Source organism: Maniola jurtina, chromosome 9 (genome assembly GCF_905333055.1).
Source record: "Maniola jurtina chromosome 9, ilManJurt1.1, whole genome shotgun sequence".
NCBI lineage: Eukaryota > Metazoa > Arthropoda > Insecta > Lepidoptera > Nymphalidae > Maniola > Maniola jurtina.
The window spans coordinates 5,709,102-5,727,201 of record NC_060037.1 but is presented as its reverse complement, the minus strand read 5'-3'; the positions used below and the strand labels follow the sequence as shown (position 1 = coordinate 5,727,201).

The 18,100-nt window shown below is 36.3% G+C and overlaps 2 protein-coding genes across 3 annotated transcripts in view; both read left to right on the top strand.

Moving 5' to 3' along the window:
* LOC123868211 (breast cancer anti-estrogen resistance protein 1) overlaps positions 1-18,100 on the top strand; it is a 118,194-nt gene that overhangs the window by 14,224 nt on the left and 85,870 nt on the right. The window lies entirely within an intron of this gene.
* Positions 5,613-11,436, top strand: LOC123868224. Its single transcript, XM_045910657.1, has 2 exons — positions 5,613-5,634; positions 11,072-11,436. Exons 1-2 carry the CDS (start codon positions 5,620-5,622, stop codon positions 11,384-11,386), a joined length of 330 nt encoding a protein of 109 aa, XP_045766613.1. The 5' UTR covers positions 5,613-5,619; the 3' UTR covers positions 11,387-11,436.

The window sequence follows — 18,100 nt, the reverse complement described above, 5'->3', positions numbered from 1 at the left end:
TATGGATTAAATACTTATGTGGGTTGTCGATTCGCAAGTGCCTGATATAACATGAATATTGAGTATCGTCTCGAGAGCTTACCTAATGATTAAGTAATTAATTTTAAGTTTGACCAGTTCAAATGACATTTAAATGAATCTGAGCGCAAACAAATTGCACGTAAACAATTCTGGGCTAACGTAGGGCTACCAGAGACGTCAGGATTTTAGACACAGAGGTTTGGCTTTTAGACACAGGGTTTCGGCTTACTTTGAAAAAATAATTGCATCATTAATTTAACAGTTTTTTTGACGTAGGTATCCTGTAAATCTAGTTCATCTTCGAGACGCCATCTCTTTGCAAAATTTTGTCACGTAGTTCTTTTGGTTCTGCGGTTTAGCAGTAAAAAGGTAACAGGCAGTCAGGGTTGGCATTGTTTTAAACAAGTTTTTTATTAAAAATACATTAAGAACAAAAAAAAATTGTAAAAAAATGATTTACAAAACTTTTTTCTTTCAACTTCGCAGACACACTTTCAATATAGTAAGTAGGTATGAATAAATTTTTATTTACAAAACCCTCAGCGCATATTGGGTGGCTCCAAGATCTCTTGTGAACACAATATCGGCGGTGTCCCTTGTTACGATCTACGCTTATCGCGCGCTCATAACAAAATGACAAGACTTATTTTATGGCCGATTCACACCAATTGCGTATGCAGCACGTACACGTAACACGTGCGTAGTGACGAGCGCGGGCGTCCCGTAGACATAACTGCGCGCATTACGTCTACGTGAACTTTCACGCCACGCAAGCAGTATGTCATATTTCATACATCTATACATTACAACGCAATAGTACGCGCTACATCTACGCTTACGCAGCCTGTGTGAACGAGCTCTTACAGTAGGTTTTTATCAGAGCTTTTAAAAAATCTGCTAACCCTAGGCTTACGTCTATATGAGGGGTGTCGCAAGGCAAGCCGTCGGCCGTCAGTAGCCATATACGGTCGGCACGAGGCCACGGCGCCCTCAGATTGCTTCTCCAGGCGTCTGACGCGCCGGCATCGACTACCCGGATTCGTACTACCTATTTCTTATGTTGTAATTCTTGGATTTTCCTGTTTACGATGCGATAAAGCTCATTCCACATTAGGGCACAATAAGAAATGCATTTTTCAGCATTGGAAATGGGCGTTAATGACGTCTTCCATATATACCTATTTCATAAATAAAAACGAATTTTCAATTAAAGTGCAATGAAACACTTTGAGAAATCAGGCACTCTTAAATGATTAATCTTTGAAAGATTATTAAAATTATAAATAGGCCTACATACCTACATAGTCTATTGATTTGATATTCTGAAAAGGCTAGTAAGAGAATGTAACGATAGTAGTTATTATAGATACCTCTCAAAGAAAAAGTATGTCTAATAAATTATTGACGACACAAATATTGAACTGCACGTTTATTAACAGGGCTCTCTCCGTCACTCGTTTCATACAATCGTAGTTCCAATTTCATTTGAATATTAAGCAACCAACGTCCATGAAATTTTGCAGACATATTCTAGAACTAGAAACTAATATCCGTGTCTGTGGTTTTAGATTTTTCTAAAAATATGTAGTTTTAAAATTACAGGGGCTCAAAGATTTGTATGAAAATTTCTAAGACCGCGTAACTTTGAAACCGAATATTTTAACAGAAATCTGGAAAACCACAGACATAGATATTAGTTTCTAGAATATGTCTGCAAAATTTCATGGACTTTGGTTGCTTAATATTCAAATGAAATTGGAACTACGATTGTATGAAATGAGTGACGGAGAGAGCCCTCTTAAATTCTTCATTCAAACGTAGGTATACCCATTTTAGTGTTTCAATAGAGCGTTCATTATTCTTACCGATGTAAGACAGGCTTTTTTGTTAAATACAAGTTAAATGACGCTACTTATTGATTTTAAAATGAAACGTTTTCAAACTTTTTAATAAGGAACATCTTTTTAAATTATTCCAAATACAAAGCCGAGGACAGTTCTGAAGTCAATGTCTCGCAAGAGCCTTGTTAACCTTTACGAACGCTGGCCATTATTCGCAAAGGCCAGCAATTATTTGTCACAGATTACTGTTCCAAGACTTTAATACACACTTCTCGTACAAAGATTTATTTCGCTATTGTGTTTTACAGAAACGCCGACGAGATTGTGGAGATTATCTTTGTATTTGTATCGAGTAAAGTGCTGCACAGTCACTGTGTCACAGCGAACAATATGATCTGTCATCTATGAGATCTATATCAACTTGGAATCAATTACTTTCCACGCCGATAGCCGCTAGGTCCGTGAGATAAGGCACGAAGCAAAAACTAGCGCAAATTCCCTTTACAACCTAATTGACTTATAGCCTCTAGCGTGGCCGTTTCGCACTTGCCAACGTGAGCTCATTGATCCAATATGAACCTAATAGCTGCAGTAATAGCTCCCAGTACTGATTGCTATAAGTGCTATATGAACTACGGATCACGATGCGCAAAATAAAAAGATCTTAACTCGTTCTAACACCATTCAAAAGCAACCCTTGGAGCTCAGACATTACAAGTCACTAAGATAAGCTGTGCCGTCAAGTCCTAAGTACATACGTTCAGACGTGACAGAATGAAAACTATTCCAAAGCCACCGCTACCGTTCGACGCGGATTGTCTCGTTCTACTCTAAATTACTGAGATATTCTCAGTTGGATCAAATATAAGCCGCCGTAATTATAGGCTCCTTGGACATTCGGTACAAATTACGACCAATTTAATAGTTAAAATAAAAGAACCTAATGTTATTACCACTGTTGGTCGTAACTCGTAAATATATTAAAATGTTAAAAACTATATCTACTTTAAAAAGCGGGATGCGTGGGATTGGTCAATCAATTAAATGCGTACCTCAATATTCAGGCTCTCGGCGTTAAAAATAGTTTACAGATGAGTTAAGAGAGCCCAGTTTACGATCCAATTTGAATTTCAATTTTTGTTAAGAGCTTTTCGGATATAAAATGAGAGTTAATAGGATACGTGTTTACGTTTAACTTTGATGTCAAAGGCTGGGGCGTAAAAAGCGTAAGCTCTAACTGGACTTTTGCTGTCATGAATTTTAATCTCTTAAGTTTGTACTTGTAGGCAAGTTGAGATCTGAAGCGAGATGGAATTACATTTGCGGGTAGGGTATCCAGATTTCCTTAAGTTTTTACAGGGACACTGTTTTTTCCAGATCTGCAATCCAGGAACTAAATACATCTCAGCGGTTGAGTTTGGTAGCAAATCATTAAAAGGGGTAGACGGAGTACTTTAGGCACCTAAGTATCTGTCGACATAACAAAATTCTAGATTATTTATCAAAAAAAATCATTCGGATGTCACTTTTATTAGTTTTATAATTTCTATCCTCAGCGAGTTGATATTCCACTAACTTTCATTCCAGGTATATATATCTACTTACTATGTATTTAAAAATGAAAATATAAATATGTAAGCAGTGAGTGCAGCGAAACGTTTCGGGACATTTCCGACAAATCTAAAACGACTTGGCAACCCTGTTTACAGGAAAGCAAGTGCGGCATATCGCTAAAGCCCTTAACAGGCTAAACGAGCGACGCGCGACGCGACGACGACGGTCAGGACATCACAGTACCTCATTAATATTAAACGCGTGTTCATATTATGTAACTAGCTGATCCACCTCGAGTGGAATTTCTAAAAATCAGCAATGGAATGACATTTCTAAAAACCCTAAAACAGGCGCCCTTTTGTTAATCAATAGTCTACATATCTATTTTCCTAGATATAACTCAAAAATTGACGGGCTTTTTGTAAATAGTTTGTATACGAGCAAACTTTTATCCCCTATGAAATCCTCTTAAGGGTGGTATTTACGTAAATAGTGAAACACATATTTCTTCATTTTTAAACAATAGCCTAAATAGTAAATACTAATTTTTATAGATGGATATAGCTTTCATCCCCGGTTTAATTCTCTTAAGGGTGGAATTTCCAAAAATCTTTCCTAGCGAATGCCTAATTCATAAATCTTAAGAGAAATCTACCGTCAAATCTTCACAAGTTTCTAACCCCAGCGTGCTGTGGCTGTGCGTTAGTAGATCAATCAGTCAGTTAGGACCAGTCTTTCTATACGTATAGATAATTATTTGTAGCAAGGACACCTATGAAGACCCACTCAGAGCGCGATGACAGTAATGTGGCTCCTACGGCCACTCCACTATTCTAGAGCAGGCTTGGAAACGTTGCCTTCATGCGTTGTCTGTCTAGACCTTAAGATGTAGGTAGTATAGTATTCAGTCACGTTTCACACATTTCATTGTTAGACCATTTTATCCTCGAGCTAGTCTGATCGCAACGGTATTCTTATACTCGTTCTTTAAGCTGTCTAGGCGTTACAAGCGATTCTTTATACATACCTACCTACCTATTATAAAGCTTTTACTCTTACGATCACTGAATAATATGTGGTCCGCAAAATAACGGGGTTTTAAGCATCTAAAAACGTTAAATACCTACTAAACTCAAGGCTCCGTTATCAACGAGTCTGGCTGGTAATGCAAAGATACCAACTTATCTAAATACTCGTACTGCTTTGAAAAAGCTAGTGAGGTGTCTATTATCTATACCTACTCAATAAAATCGCCATTCTAGAGTACTCTGTTCCGACTATTAGATCGTGACTTTAAACCTGGCATCAAAAAAGTTAAATCTATCATTTGATTACACTCTAAGTATTTGTACATCCTCGTCGTAACACCTATTCGTCCTAAATCAATGGTAGTACATACCCACACAGTACTGCACTTTGAAAAATGCTTGTTGCCTTGTTGGACTGATGGACGTCCACTGTTAGAAATAAGTTTCTTCAGATAATATATTTCCAAAATTGGCGGTCGTGTGCCACTTGTGTCCAGTTCTTTTTCTTTTATCTATCTGTTTATTTTATTTACTAGATCATCACCTAGTAGTCCCGATCCTTCTCCGACAGACGGAGGGACGTACTGTTGGATGGACAACGGAGGCTACTCTTTATGGTCCCTTTGGCACCCTTTGGGTACGCAACCCTAAAAAGTAGCCTATATAAACCGCGATGCAAAACCTCTGTATCGAATTTCATTTAAATCGGTTAAAGGGATCGTGAAATGTTAACAGACAGACAGACAGGTAGGTAAGCTTTTGTAGTTATAATAGGCATGGAATATCTCTTCATGTGTCCTTTAGAAAAGAATTCGATAGATACATATTTAGGTACATACATACTAGTGTAGGTATCCGTGCCCGTGCGGACTAGAGGCGGGTCGATTAGAATGTAGACTTGTTATGAATTATTTTTAAGGCTAGTACATCACTAAAGAACGCGACGTATCCATTTAGGCAGGTACCTATGTAGGTCACTTTTACACACATGCATACGAGCACAGTAATTTAGTTTTAGCCCAGTCATTAGCAATCACTTACCCATATTAGTCACGTTTCTAGTTTTAGGGTACCTCAAAAGGAAAACCGGAACCCTTATAGGATCACTTTGTTGTCTGTCTGTCTGTCTTGGCCAAGTGTGGACGGCAGACTTCACACATATCTTTGGAAATATTATGGCGAAATCTCAGGTATGCAGGATTTCTTACGATGTTTTCCTTCACCGTTAAAGTAAGTTATATTTTAATTGCTTAAAACGCACATAACTCCGAAGAGTTTAGAGGTACGTGCCCAGGATAGAACCTCCGAACTCCCGAAAAGGAGGCGGACGTTTTAACCAGTACGCAATCACAGCTCTACTAAAGATACTATTATACTTCATTATAATATTTTAATAGTTTTTTCGTTTACCTTGAAAATAATACATGCTCAAATCGGTTGGATATACCTACGTAAGAAGGAATGTTTTAATTTCATCAACGCAACGTGATGAAAAATAAGATGGAAATGAAATTAATACTTAACCGCAAAGGTTTATGTAGGTGATTAAGTGCAACAATGCTAGTAAAATATTGTCGTTATAATTTGCATAATGCCTTTGTATCCATTACATCGTTTCCTGTGTCCATATAAATACGTACTTACTTTACTTACGTACTTTATGCCAGAGTCAGTCTGCTATTTTCACTCTGATGATTAAGTATTTATCTTTATGTAGATAGGTTTTTTTAAACCCCGACCCAAAAAGAGGGGTGTTATAAGTTTGACGTGTGTATCTGTGTATCTGTCTGTGGCATCGTAGCTCCTAAACTAATGAACCGATTTTAATTTCGTTTCTTTGTTTGAAAGGTGGCTTGATCGAGAGTGTTCTTAGCTATAATCCAAGAAAATCGGTTCAGCCGTTTAAAAGTTATCAGCTCTTTCTAGTTACTGTAACCTTCACTTGGCGGGGGTGTTATAAATTTTTAATTTAGACTTTTATTTTATTACTTATGTTTACCTGGTTGCTTGATTGTGATAGGTCACATAGTCTTTAAAAACCAAATCTGTGTATCTAATCAGCATCTATATTGCAATTTGCATCACAAGCACAACTAACCAAAATTAAGATTGTAGTCAAGTCTTGAAGGCTTGGTCACATTAAAGTATCTAAGTAGTTCAATAGAGAGCGTTCTTTTGATAAAATATGAGATTAACTTATATCGCGATAATTAAGTAACTTGTCGCGATTATAGTTCGTAAACACTAAACTAAGACAAAAAGCCCAAATTGTGCCCCAACGCACTTCGTCCGCGTTGATAGGTATATTTTTAAATATCCCACGAGAACCATGGATTTTTAAGAGATAAAAAGTATCATCTGTGTAAATCCAAGGTATAATCTATCTCCATTCCCAGCTAAATCCGTCCAGTAGCTTTTTCGTGAAAGAGTAACAAACACACACACATACAAACTTTCGCCTTTATATTATTAGTGTGATATGGACAGTACTTCCATTAAATTAATTATTAAGTTGCATATATTATAATAACCGTTAACAGCACTATCGCTCAAAATCATTTTAAATTTTAATTGCGTCCGTCCCAAACGAGATAAGCAGGAGAAAGCTAGATGCTAACTTAATTAAAGAACTAAGATGGCACTTCGTTAATGAAAGTTGCAATTAGGACTGAGAATTTTAGCGCGCTTTAATGCGGTTACAGTTTCAAAGAACATTTTTTTATGAATTTGTTTGCCTGCCTGGGAAAACTTTGTATTTATTATATGGAAATTGAAATTTATTTGTCTCTGTTCGGTTTTACAAATTGACCTTTCTATGAACATGCCGACTTAAGAAGTCTCGGTACTTAAGTATTTTAATAAAATTAGCTAAATTACCCATGGATGTACTGATATTACCTAATTCGCTTCATATATCATAATGTGTCGCGGAAATGTTTCCTGGTGCATTGACATTGAATACGTATGTTGTTTAGTCTCCAGTCATCGACCTCGTGTTGTAAAAAGTAACTTGAAGCTGTCAGCCGTATACTGCAAATTGACTCCATATCGGATGCCGGTACATAAAGGCGCGCTTACACGGGCAATTGAAGTTAGGACGCCACGACCACATGAAGCAATTTACTGCAATACCTACCTAAAAACAGCAATATTGTTGCATAGCGCCGTATCGTATCGGGCATGGAGTTGTATCAATAAAGGCTCAAATAGGCAAAAATTTCATAGACTAGCAATTTAGTTCAATAGTTGTCGATGGCAGTTCGCGAGGTTTTAGTGGCAGTGGCTTGTAGTACTTTTATTATCATGAGTTCAAAACAGAAAAAAAGAGAATGGAATATATAGAGCAATTAGAAACAATATTGCCGAAACGATTGCCGAAATTTATTGAAAATGCTCTACTAATTGCTCTAGATTGATCCATATTCCATACGTGTTGTCTAGCAATATTTTTTTAAGAAATTGCACATGTAAGCGCACCTTAAGTTGTTTTATAATGAGTGGTTCTTGACAGTGCATCATAAATGTAACCATTACATCTCTAAATATGGTTCTCATCATTACTATTATCTGTTATTAGGGTTACAAAAAATAAATTTCACGATTGCATTTTAATTGCTCCAATGCAATCGATGTCTCGAAAATGAGTGATTAATCTCAAGTACTTATCCTTGATCAGTAAAATATTAAGCAATTATTTTTAACTTAAGATTTTGAAAATATATACCTATTAAAATAAGTATAACACATTAAATAGTCCATTAAGTCTCAACACTGAATTTCAGCTTACACTACAATGTATACCTATACTATAACGAAATATGTACTCTTCATAAATAGGTAGTACCTACGTCGAAACGATTTGCTTTTTCGTTTCTAAATCCAACCGCTAGGATATGAAAGCCCTTCAGGCATCGGGTTTTCCATCCACTTTTATAATATGAATACCTTTAAATCAAGTGTAAAAAGGCATCTTCTAGTCAAGAACCTATCTCTGCATCATCACTTGTCAGCAGGTCTGATTGCAGCCAAGCGCTAGTCTATAAATTAAAAAATATAAGTATCATAATATATATATGTTTAAATATCCCACGAGAACCATGGATTTTTAAGGGATAAAAATTAGTATCTGTGTAAATCCAAGATAATATAATCTATCTCCATTCCAAATTTCAGTCAAATAAATTAAAAAATATAAGTATCATAATTTCTCCACTGGGTGTCTAAATCTTAAATTCCAGGACTTTCAAAAGAATCCTTTCAAAAGCTTGAAACTTAGAGCTGTATAAAAAACTGCCTTGTCTTTCAAAAATAAGGCAAGTTTAGAAAGCTCTAAAAACTACATGGCTTGAATGTTTGAAAGAAAATGTATAGGTATTATTCACGCCTTTTAAACCCCCGACCCAAAAAGAAGGGTGTTATAAGTTTGACGTGTGTATCTGTGTCTCTGTGTATCTGTGTATCTGTCTGTGGCATCGTAGCGCCTAAACGAATGAAGCGATTTTAATTTAGTTTTTTTTTGGTTGAAAGGTGGCTTGATCGAGAGTGTTCTTAGCTATAATCCAATAATCCAAGAAAATCGGTTCTGCCGTTTGAAAGTTATCAGCTCTTTTCTAGTTACTGTAACCTTCACTTGTCGGGGGTGTTATAAATTTTTGATTTACACTTGTTTTAATAAAGCCAAACCTGTCAACTTCGCATTGTTACGCTTCACCACCAAAAAACAAGTGCATAAAATGCAGTTGTATCGATATCATTTCGATTGTTTTTTTGGGTGGTCCGACTTTTGAAATGATCGCAAATGACGGAAATCGAAATCGACGATTGTTTACAATGTGGGTTGTTTTTTATTAACATCGTAAAATTATTATCGCGCTGCTATTAAAAAAGATATCGACTGATCGACCGATAAAACATGTATCGATTTAAGAGATAAAGATACGGTGATTAATACTTTTAAAAGTTTTTATTTTTATTTCTGTTAATTTGTAATTGTGTAACTTGTAGAAACATTTTTAAGTAGTATTTTTTGCTGCAATTGCTCTCGTCGGTTTATTATTATATCAATTTTTAACCGACTTCCAAAAAAGGAGGAGGTTCTCAATTCGTCGGAATCTTTTTTTTTTTTTATTTTTTTTTTATTTTTTTTTTATATTTTTTATGTATGTTCCCCGATTACTCAAAAACCCCTGGACCGATTTGGAAATTTTTTTTTTGTTTGAAAGGGTATACTGTGCAGGTGGTCCCATATAAATTTGGTGAAGATCTGATGAATATCTTCGGAGATGGAGAACAGAACTCCTCAATGGATAGGAGCAAATTGCTCGCGATCAGTGTAATAGCTTAGTAAACAGTAGGGTTTTAACTGGGCACAGCATATTATAGTACAGTGGGGCCACTAAAAATTGTGAAATAAAAAATTTTCAAAAGAAAAATAAAACCGACTTCAAAAACGACAAACACTAAAAAGTAAAAAATAACTTTTGTTTAGCTACACGTGTAATGTACCTAGGTATGAAGTCGGGCGAGCTTCACTCTTGGATTTCTAATTTTGTTTTAATATGCTCGCTCGACTTCATACCTAGGTACATTACACGTGTAGCTAAACAAAAGTTATTTTTTACTTTTTAGTGTTTGTCGTTTTTGAAGTCGGTTTTATTTTTCTTTTGTTTAACCCCCGACCCAAAAAGAGGGGTGTTATAAGTTTGACGTGTGTATCTGTTTATCTGTGTATCTGTGTGTCTGTGTATCTGTGTATCTGTGTGTCTGTGTATCTGTGTATCTGTGTATCTGTCTGTGGCATCGTAGCGCCTAAACGAATGAATCGATTTGAATTTACTTTTTTTTGTTTGAAAGGTGGCTTGATCGAGAGTGTTCTTAGCTATAATCCAAAAAAATTGGTTCAGCCATTTAAAAGTTATCAGCTATTTTGTATAGTTTTCTTGTAGAAAATAAGGTTAGATAACCCTTAGGTTCATAATATTCAAGTGTCAATTGACAAATGTCAAGCTGTCAAGATGGACGTTGCCTAAATACATAATTATTTATTTGAAAATGATGTTTTGGAAAACTCAGATACTTTAGATCGTAGGCGCGGAATAGTCCAAGAAAATCAGTTCAGCCGTTTGAAAGTTATCAGGTCTTTCGGTCTTTTCTAGTTACTGTAACCTTCACTTGTCGGGGGTGTTATAAATTTTTAATTTACACTTGTTTAAACTGAAAATAATGCTAGTACATATTTAATTCGTTATTTATTTAGTAACATTCGGACTTGCGAAGCTGGTGACGCGTAGGTACTTCGCGAAACGTAGAATTGCGTCTTGTATAGTTAGATGAATATTTACAAAAATAGCTTAAATATTTTAGAAATATTCTAAAAAAATAATCTTGAAGTGTTGGTACTTCAGAAGCCTCGGATTTTCCATCTTTGAAATATGCCTACGGATTCACGCACTACGCATTCTCAACTATGGGCAAACGCAACTGACTGCAGGCAAGCCAAAGAGGCTTTCCCTAACATAGATATACGACAAACTAACAAACTACTCCGCCTGGACAAAGGTAAACTTAGGAAGGTGGTGGGACTCATAACAGGGCATAGCCCACTAAACAAACACCTTTTCGTTATAGGTGTTACCGACAGTCCTCTGTGCAGGGCCTGCATGGAGGTCGATGAAACACCGACGCACGTGCTCCTGGAGTGTGCAAGCCTGGCAGAACATCGAGGACGCCATCTGGGATCCCCAACCTCACTTCATGAAGCCCTCGGCAACCTGGGCGGTCTACTTGGCTTCTGGAGCGAGCTTGGATGGCTGGAGTGAAGACTTCGGCGGGGAGGGGCAACGCACGCACAACAGACGGAAACGTTTAAGTGCGGAAACCAGCCCAGAGAGAAGAAGAAGAAGATGCCTACGAATTATAGAGGAGTTGGCGATAGTTATTTAAAAAAGAGTTATTGTGATAAATCCGACTTGCTATACTTATGCAATGCGAAAGTGGTGCTCCTAAATAAAACAGTTTACAGAACTAAATTGTGATTTTCACTTCAGCAAGCCCTCTAAGCTTTCATAGTATTAAAGGGCTTTATCTAAATAGCTGAGTCGAGAAGCAGAATCGATTATATTAATCGGGCTCCCTTCAGGCTTCGATGTAATGCTGTATTTGACTTTCACTGATCAAATTTTTGCTAAAAGCCGGTCTCACGTTTTGCGAAAGTGGTCGGTTGGGTGAAGGCTTTTACATATTAGCGGTCACTGGTTAGGCTAGACATGTGCCATACTTCATTACTCGTTAATATATTTTACGAATTGAATGGTACTTAATTACGGTTCGCTACGATATGTATGACCTTTTACTGTAAAAAAAATTCAAATCTGTTCAGAAATCTCGGAGAAATCGGTGTAGCGTATCAAAAATATTGGCAATGTAAGGACGTTATTATATTTCTTCATAAATAAGAATGATATTACTAGATGCATTATCTATGATACCCGCGACTTCATCCGCATGGATTTAAGTTTTTAAAATCCTTTGAGAACTTTGATTTTCCGGGTTAAAAAGTAGCCTATGTCACTCTTCAGGTATTTAACCAAATCCATGCAAAAAACCGGCCAAGTGCGAGTCAGACTCGCGCACTGAGGGTTCCGTACTCGGATATTTTTCCAACATTTTCCCGATAAATCAAAAACTAATTATACATAAAAATAAACAAAAATCTGTTTTAGAATATACGGGTAAAGCCCTTTCATATGATACCCCACTTGGTATAGTTATCTTACTTAGAAAATTGAAACACATTTTTTTTAAATGATGTACTTAACCACAAATTCGCGGTTTTCAGATTTATTCCTGTACTTGTGCTATAAGACGTGCCAACCTGCCAAATTTCATGATTCTAGGTCAACGGGAAGTATCCTATAGGTTTTCCTAACAGACACGACCGCGACGGACGGACGGACGGGCAGATAGACAGACAGACAGACAAACAAAGTGATCCTATAAAGTTTTCGTTTTTCCTCAGAACCCTAAAAAATTAGGACGATCCGTAGCTCGCTTGCAGTGTGATTGAAAAACAAATCAACAGACCAATAACCCCACTAACAAACACACTTTCGCATTAATTATAACAATGAGTTCAACCAAAGGCGTACGTATTTGCAATAAATATTTTTAGAAGTACTGTGACAATTATTACGAAAAAGTAATAGTCTTAACATTGAATATAAGAGAAAGATTTAATGAGCATATAAATTGCAAACTCGCTTTGCATAATAGGATCCCAGTTTGTATGAAAACTGCTAAGGCTAACTAATAACTACGCTCGTCGCCGGATCTACGGCGAACTTCTAAAGTTTGTTTCAACTTCGCAGATTGCAGGCTTGCGACCTGTAGTTAGTCGAATATTTGTTACCTAAAATATCTTAAATATTTTGAAAATGAGTTTTCCTACTTTCAAATATAGATATGCGAGATGCATGCGAGTTAATCAGGAATTGGTGCTATGTACCTTACTATATTATCACGGTACCCGAATACACGGAATGTTACACGGTTCCGGTACACGGAATGCTACCCAAATTGCTGCTTCATTTCATCTATCGAATCGAAATAAATCGAATAGATTAGGTCGTACTCCTCTACTCATCTTTATTTCAACTCGTTTTCCGTTCGTAGCTTTTCAGGTGGTTAAATCTGAGTCTACTTAGTAAATATTTGACCCTTGTTTCCGGCAATGTTTATCCTAGTTTCCCAACGCTTATGAATTGGAAAATTCCGCGTCAATCATAAATCGTGACAATACTCATACGGGCACGCTCGTCTTCCCTATTGTGAGCCTTTTAAATTCCTCGCATGTTTGTATAAGTTGATATCAGCGCACGATTTTAAGAAACGACGTGTACAATAATACATTTAAAGAGCGTTATCAATATTTTGAAATATTTATTTACGTGGAAAAATATGATTCAAATTGAATAGGTATATTTTTAAACTGATATAAGTCAATCATGGTTAGTAGGTACTAGAATAATCGGTCCAGTAGATTTGCAGCAAATTAACTGTCACAGACAGACAGATAGATAGATAGACAGACGAACAAAAAGACAGACAGACAGACACACGAGTGATCTTGTAAAGGTTCTGTTTTTCCATTCGCACGCCTTAAATAGATAGAGAGATAAAAATCTAGATTTCAGAAAAACGACAAGATGAAAATAGAGAATTCCTAGCAATTGTAAAAAGTTTGTTTTTTGATGAGCACTTTCTTTAGCACATCAGATATCAGATTCTTCAATTTCTTCATAAGCTTTATATGGTAAACTATTCATATTAGCATTCGATCTGAAGGTTACTTTTGAATCGGTACAAATGTAGATTTTTTTGTTCTTTCGCGTTCATGTTACGGACAAAGAACATGTTGTATGTACCTACAACTTGTTTTATTAATTTTATTCGTAGTTGAATAAAAAGTGCCTTGCCCAGATAAGGAGAGGTAGGTACTAATTTGGCCATCAGCATCGACGGATATGGGAAGACTATATTTTATAGTGAAATTATAGCAATCATGTCACTATGAGCTCTTGTATGTGGCGCCACTCGGCAAGTTTGCATTTTTTTCTTATTAGACTGCATTGAAATAAAATGAGTTAATAGGTACGAGTTACAGTGTGTTTGCAGTGACGAGATATTTACATTAAAAAACGCTGAAAAACTCTGTTTTCTGTTAATGTATCTAATTGCATTTGCACTATCATATTGTCATGGACCTTGTTTGACATTTCATAGCCTTTGATATAATATACCTACTTAGGTATTCGTAAGTACAAATTCAAATAATTTACATAATTTTCTGCAGTGCACTCGAAAATTCAACAAATCAAGTTTTTTCGACGATTCCATTTCATTTCAATTTATCGTACAAAAAGTAAGAAAACAGCCACTTATTTAACAAGCTTTTAAGCACTAAAAGACATTTTTATATTCGGCCGTTAGTAGGTAGGTATGTTATTTTAAATAAAAGTTGTTTTTTGTATCCTACAGGGATTTACTAATCTTATCAATTTACAACACGAACACTCTCTGAATATTAAGAACACAATTTTATAATCTTGTTTTTCTTAATCGTCAACCTTTTAAAATTATAACGTCTTAATCACTTCGTTCGTAGTAGGTAGGCAGTAAACGAACAGGTATAACACCAATTTTGTACATTTTCATGACGGCAAGTGTTATGTTTTGAGCCAAAACGGGCAATGTAAGAGTTCGTGCTAAGATACCATCTGACGATTGCACGCTCACAGTTGACAGTCGTGCTCGTGACTTTACACAATAAAACTAGCTCCCGGATTATTTTATTAAGAAATCCAGGGACAAATGGCCATATTTCATCCCTGGCGTGGCTTATTAAATCCTTGTTACGAGAAATTAGATCACAGCGTGAGATTTCGGAGCATCAAAGACTTCAACTGAGTTTATAAGTAACTTCGTCAGCTCTGAGATAGTTAACGTTCGTTAGTAGCCTATCTACCAGAACTACGAAACTCCTATTTTGCATAAGTTTATAATTTTAATGCTCATTTTCATTTGTCAAATAGGAAACGCAATCGGGGTGCAAGAGATTTCTAAAATGCATGCAATGATATACGTTTTAGAAATCTCCATTGTGGTAATGAAAATGCCTGTATTATTTTGTAGACAGATGAACGATACGAATGTTTGTGTAATACCCATCACATATTCTATTTCCGTGAAGGGTTTCAGGAAATCTAACGAATGTGAAGTGAAAGGTGAATGTAGAGACCAAGAGACATTGTAAGGACCACGTTGTAATAAACCATCACATAATCGTATATATTTGAGTCTATGTGTTTCCGCAAATATATGAACATGTCACCACTACATAAAACAATATATAAGTTATAATATTTTGTATCTAATAAGATTTAATAACTTTACCTACGTTCCTCGTAAGCTCGGTAAGTGAGCACGTGCTTATTATATTGAGTTGATTAGAAGCTTGATTGTTCCAGTTCCAAGAGACTTAAGTCATCATCATCATCGACAATCGATAAACGTCCACGGCTGGGCATAGGTCTTTTGTTGGGACTTCCGCTTACTAGGGACACACAGGGGTTTAGTAGACTTAAGTATTTGATATTAATTCCAACTTGATAACTCCATGCGTTTCTGAGAAAAAGTATTGACAGATAAATGGATAACGAAGTGATCCTACAGTTCTATTTTTCCTTTTTGAGGTATAGAACTCTCAAAAGATGATAAAATCACAATAATTTTTCTAAAATAGTATTCAGCTTGGTATATTTAACATTGCGACGCCGCGCCGGGTGCGTCCTGCGAAGTATAGTTGTTCTTTTGACAGCACAACGCAAAGCACGCACAGCTCGCGGCGGAACATGACTGATATGCAAATGGAGCAGTGATACGTTGTCGAAACAGATATACGTTTAATTCGATTGAAATTAATAAATAATTCAACACTTGCGCAGAATCGACACACAATAATGCCCTATTATAAAGTGATAACACGATTCTTAAGCGAGGACTGCGTACATTATAATATGGCGCACGAATAAATTTTTTAACTTGGACACTACTCAATTTTATTGGAATACAAATACATCTACTTTTCTTCTTCTTGGTCGTTTTCTTCATAACTGAAGGTTGTATCCGCAATCAAATGCCTTCAAATGTAACTATAGCTTCCACGACTTTTCTAATTGCGGCTGCAAGTGGAAGACCAATGAGTGACATGACCTGCCGGGCGATTCAGAACACTCGATTCTGTAAGTTACCGTTCGATAAGACGTACTTTCCATTGAAAAATACACCTTATCGAACGACAACTTACCGAATCGAGTGTTCTGAATCGCCCGGCTGGTCAGACCATCGGCAGCTGTGATCTGCATTCTGCCGCGTGTTCTTTTGCCGTCCAACTTGCTTGCTTTACTCGTAAGTTTATCCAAGTGACCAAAGCAACTAGAATTTTCTGGTAACACGTAACTGGTCCGGTGGTGTCTCGTGTGAATACGAAATCTAGTTTTCATACATTAATTAAAATTAAAGCCTAATAGTGGACTCAAATAAAAAAAGTCAAAGTCAAAATCATTTATTCAAAGTAGGTAGGTATTATTGTACTCCTTTTGATGGTCGAAATTGTTATATTTGTACGATATAGTGGCGATAATTAATTACGTAACTTAAAACTAAAGCTACGAGGGTTCCAAACGCGCCCAAGTCTGAGAAGAGCCCACGACAAACTCAGGTCAAAAAGGTCGGTGATCAAATCTCACCCGTTGCACTATTGTAGTACTCATTTCTCGCACGAGTTTTAAGCTGTTTTATTGTTAGTTGTTGTTGGAATGATTTTAAAGTAATTAATACAATATCAATCACTGAAAGATCGTTTAAAATAATAAACGAGCACAAATGAAACAACGAACGTATTAAATGGCGCGCCTACCTGCCGCCTGCGAAATCTTTTATTATTTGCGAAACTTATCTTTTATTTATTAATCATGTTAATTAATAACTTAATTATGAGAACGACTATGCAGACTTTACTCGTTAATACAGAAGGTGCCTACTGCATGTCATAAGGATATTATGTGAGACTTTCTCTTTTGCTCATTAACTTAAAATTTTGTAGATGAAATTCCATATTTAAATTAAAAATTAAAATATAAGTAATATTAAGCTTCCGTTTAATACACCTTGTGCATGCCTTGTGCTTTTGTCTAGACTACTGACTTAATTGGGTATCTTTTCCTTTGCAATTTTCAGTAATTTTAAGAGAAAAATATATTTTGGATGTGGATTTAGGATTTTAAAAATCCCGTGGGGAACTCTTTGATTTTCCGGGATAAAAGTAGCCTATGTCTGTCTCCAGGTCTTTAACTATAACCCCTGAAAACGTCGATCTGTTACTCCGTTGCAACGTGATAGAAGGACGAACCAACAAACCCATACACCAACGTACCAACAAACAGTTCACTTTCGCATTTGTAATATGGGTTTGACTAATTCATAACTACTAATTTCCCCAATTTTTCCATAAATAAAACCCAGTTTTTATGAAAAATCTTTTTAGTTCATTTTAACTTTATAATTTTGGGTGGCTAACGACTTTGGCACATCAAACGAACTTTACCCATAAATCATATTACTATACTTTCTTCCGCTTTCACATTTTATCCATCTTCCGTCGTAAATTGCCCTTCAGTCTGCGGTGAAGAAGCGACACTTCAGCGCTCTCAGTATAAGAGGATCCTCTTCTTTGCAGTGCTTCATCAATAGGTTGTTACTACTTACGAGTGTTCTTGGTGTCTAGTCTAGCGTGTCTAGTGTGTAGGGTCACCACTCTACCAGAGATAAGCTAAACCTCATACAGCATTTCTAATATACCTACGTAACTTTGCCAGATTTCTTTCAGTCTTAAATCCTCTTCTCTACAAAGTTGCATTCCGCGTAGTCTTTTTTTTAAAGAATATTAGCTACGCTAATCATGACTAATACTCCTCTTTGCCCTCCAATTAAGCGTAAAGCTTGTGCCAGGAGTGAGTACGACAATAGTGCATAGGGTGGGGTTTGAACCGCCAACCTTTCGGAATTCAGTCCGCTTCTCAACTTTTGAGCTATCAAGGC